This window comes from Triticum urartu, chromosome 5A (genome assembly GCF_056163025.1).
Source record: "Triticum urartu cultivar PI428250 chromosome 5A, HENAU_Tu73, whole genome shotgun sequence".
NCBI lineage: Eukaryota > Viridiplantae > Streptophyta > Magnoliopsida > Poales > Poaceae > Triticum > Triticum urartu.
This window is the reverse complement of record NC_141877.1, coordinates 10369413-10373087: the sequence shown is the minus strand read 5'-3', so window position 1 is coordinate 10373087 and position 3675 is coordinate 10369413. Positions and strand designations below refer to the sequence as shown.

Here is a 3675-nt window from a genome sequence, read left to right as displayed (position 1 = left end):
TCTTAGACACACAGCAGCTTAACTTGTGAGTTGCGACAACTCAAGTTTGAGCTTAATCACTTTTTATTGTAGAAATAATGTTTACATGCTTATATCTGTGTTCATACATGCATGATTAGTTACCTATACATATATTGTTTAGGCCGTATTTGCTTTCAGTTTTATTATCCATTGCGCTTTGCTCACCACATCTCCGGGCGTGCTGTGTGGCTGCAGCGTGCTGTGGCTGATAGGTCTATAGCCACTCAAATGTATGCAAATTGCTTTATTCTTTATGTATGCACCTGTGGTACATCATATATGATCTGTGTAATAAATTAACTTCTCATCCATCTAGAGCTAGAACAAAGTTTAGACACTTATTTTGAGATGGAGGGAGTATATAGTAATAATAACTGATAAACAGTACTACATTATTAGTCATTTTATTCCTTGCCTTTATTCTTGTGCTCATTCGAAATAAACTTACACATAGTAGGTTTAGGGAATCTGAGGAACAAGTTGAAGCTTCTCCTTTCGGCGAAGCGTTAACCCGAACGACTCAGCCATATCAACCCCTGCGCCGGTACCCACCATATTTGGAACATCCCAATCAAAATGGTACATGAGATTTGCTAACATAACCTCCATGGTGGCGAACCCAAAATTCATCCCTGGACAAATCCTCCGCCCGAACCCAAATGGCAGGAACCTAAGATCCTTACCCCTCATTTGGGTGTCCACATCACCATCTTGATCCTGCAGAAACCTCTCAGGCCAGAAATCCTCTGGCCTCTCCCAAGACGATGGATCCCTCCCTAGGGCCCAAGCATTCACAAGGACACGTGTGTTGGCGGGTATCAAGTATCCGTCGATCTTGCAGTCAGCGGTGGAGAAGTGTGGGAGGAGGAAGGGTGCTGGTGGGTGCATGCGCAGCGTCTCCTTGATGGTTGCCCTTAGGTAGGCCATGCTGCTAAGGTCCTCCTCCGTTATCATGTCTAACTTTTTGCCTTGGGATCTTACCTCCTCCTGTAATTTTGTCAGAATGTGTCTGTTGTTCATGAGCTCAGCCATGCCGTATTCCAACGTCAGATAAGATGTTTCTATGCCTGCCTCAAACATGTCCTGTTAAGATCAAATGATCCAACTTAGTGTGTGTTTATCACACCACCACATAAAAAGTACTAACTGTATATGCAACATGGCAACTCTTAACATACTACTTATATACTCCCTCCAGCTCCAAATGTTATAGTAGCTAGTATGACAATAGTATAGGACATGGACAATTATTTGCAATAGAAAACTGCGAATGTAATTATTACCACCAAAATGGCCTTGATGTTATCCGTAGTGAGACCGTACTCTTCCTTGAGAGAGAGCAGAAGATCTATGAAATCTGCTGCTTGCTGCTCGCCAGATGATGGTTTGCTGGGGTGTAGGTGTTCCTCGATGATCTCGTTGAACAAGTCGTCCCACCTCTTGTTGAGTCGCTGAGCCTTGACGGAAACCAGCCTCAAGAGCGCATCCGCCATTACCATATTTGGGGGGATGTAATTCTCGAGGCTGAACCCACCAAGAAGGGAGACATTGATCTCTGTGAGCTCGCTGAAAAGCCTGTTCCGGCCTTCCTTGCGGTGGGATTCTCCTAGGACCGCACGGCATACGACGTCGTTGGTGTAGCCGGACAGGAGCTCGCTCATGTCCACCGCCGTGCCTCTGGTGGCCGCCTCACGGATCTTGTTGATAATGAGGCGCACCTGCAGCAATCGATCGGAGAGTTAGATGATGAGTGACAGACTAACTAACGGTTGATATTCATTTCTGCACAGGAGGAAAAGTTCTTACCTCTTCTTGACGACCATGGCGGAAGGAGTGCACCACCTTGGCGCTGAGCATATGCGTGGTTAAGAGCTTCCTGGCCTGCCGCCAGTACTCACCATAGGGTGCAAATGCGATGTCTGTTGGCCCATAACGAATGATGTTGGCGGCCATGGATGGCGGCCGCGACGCAAAGATTTGGTCGTGGGTGCGCAGGACGGCCTCGGCGGCGCTCAGCGAGGACACGAACAAGGTGGGTACGGCACCGATGCGGAGGAGCAACAGGCCATTGCGGCCATGCTTGGCATCGAGGTCCCGGATGGATATGTGTGTCTGGGAGCCGAGGAGGTGGAGGTGGCCTATGATGGGCAGCTTGCCTGGAGGTGAAGGTGGGAGCTTTTGCTGCTTGCCGAATCTTGTTGATGCGGTTGCGGTCCTCACCCATGCTAGTCGAATGATGAGTAGCAGGAGAACGGTGAGCAGTACTGCCGGCGTGGATGCGCCATGGAGGCCGGCGAGCTGCAGGTAGTGGTTCGCTGCTTCAAGAGCCATGTGGTCCACACAACTGATCAGGAAGCCTACAATGGCTGGGCTGGGTTGGGTTCCTACTTCCTACTCATCTCTATCTATATAAGCGTGGCCTCAAGCTCTCCATCAATTATTATGTCAATACTAATCAGAATAGCACTGCTCGTGCACTTCTCAACCACTGGCTGAGCTTTCAACGGCTGTAACGTGTATTCACTCTAGTCACACAACATCTCTAGAAAAATACTTATTTCCTTGCTTTTCCGTACGTGCATTGCAAAGCCAAAGAAGTTATTGACCATCCAATAAACCGTATAATATTTCTTATTGAGAAGATGACACTTCTAACTATAATACTCTCTGCATGTTTCTATGTTACTATTTGAGTATATATGCAACCCATGCCAATGCACGGGACCACGACTACTTCACATTGAGTTGTGAATGACATTCCAACAATTTCACAGTTACCATGTTAATTAATTGGTTAATTCTTTGCTTTTTGATTGATTACTTCTTTACTTTTTACCATGTTAATTAATTTGTTACTTCTTTAGTTTTTACCATGTTAATTAATTGGTTACTTCTTTTTGCTGTTCAATTGGTTACTTCTTTGCTTTTTACCATGTTAATTAATTGGGTTCCTACTCATCTCTCTCTATAAACACGGCATGAATATTGATTGGGTATCCAGCATTCTTGTTCTGAGAAGTATTTCCTTTTTTTGCTTTGCATTTGTATGTGGAACTCCTTTGAGGGTTGCGTGAAGCATATATCATCCAAAGTAATGCTTTTCCTCTTGACTTGCTTGCTTACACGGTTTGACCTGATGAAAGATCAGTTATCTATTAGAATGTTTTCAGTCTTTTGATATTACTTGCTGGAGCAGGATTTTCATCACAAAAAAATGAGGATAAAAAGATATAATCTTCTTTTTGTCAACAGTCACAAAGTTAACTCTGGAGTACATCTACTGATAATGTTATGCTCATGAGTCTTTTCTTTTAATTACATGCGATTGATGATGATTCCAACCAAACAGGACAATGCTAGCTGGATTGCTTCAGTGGCCACAACGAACATTTGCCTCCAAGGTACTTTGCCCCCTTACTCTTTTGGTTAGCTGGTAATGTCACCTAAAATGTGATCATGGAAAAGGCTCTAGCCATTGTATATGCTCCTTTAAATCTTACAATGTGCTGCTATCCAACTTATTTCTTTGATACTATTCACAATAACATATCCGAATGCTAAAAAAAATGCAGGTCAGTTTGAACAACTAATTTCTGCGTTGTCAAAATTGTCTTAGAATGTAGGAATATTTTTTTAGTTTTTGGAATTTTCAAG

The 3675-nt window shown here is 44.0% G+C and overlaps 1 protein-coding gene across 1 annotated transcript; it reads right to left on the bottom strand.

Annotated features, from left to right (window-relative positions):
* Window positions 1–383: 383 nt before the first annotated feature.
* LOC125506870 (indolin-2-one monooxygenase) lies at window positions 384–2484 on the bottom strand. Its single transcript, XM_048671579.2, has 3 exons — window positions 1828–2484; window positions 1305–1739; window positions 384–1104 (listed from the first exon to the last, which is right to left on the bottom strand). The coding sequence occupies exons 1-3, from the start codon at window positions 2350–2352 to the stop codon at window positions 481–483; spliced, it is 1584 nt and encodes a 527-aa protein (XP_048527536.2). The 5' UTR covers window positions 2353–2484; the 3' UTR covers window positions 384–480.
* Window positions 2485–3675: the final 1191 nt, after the last annotated feature.

Coding starts and splice junctions, on each gene's coding strand:
- LOC125506870 (XM_048671579.2), bottom strand. CDS start 2,352: ATGGCTCTTGAAGCAGCGAACCACTACCTGCAGCTCGCCGGCCTCCAT. Junction 1,740..1,827: donor GCCATGGTCGTCAAGAAGAG/GTAAGAACTTTT, acceptor CGATTGCTGCAG/GTGCGCCTCATTATCAACAA. Junction 1,105..1,304: donor ACATCAAGGCCATTTTGGTG/GTAATAATTACA, acceptor TGATCTTAACAG/GACATGTTTGAGGCAGGCAT.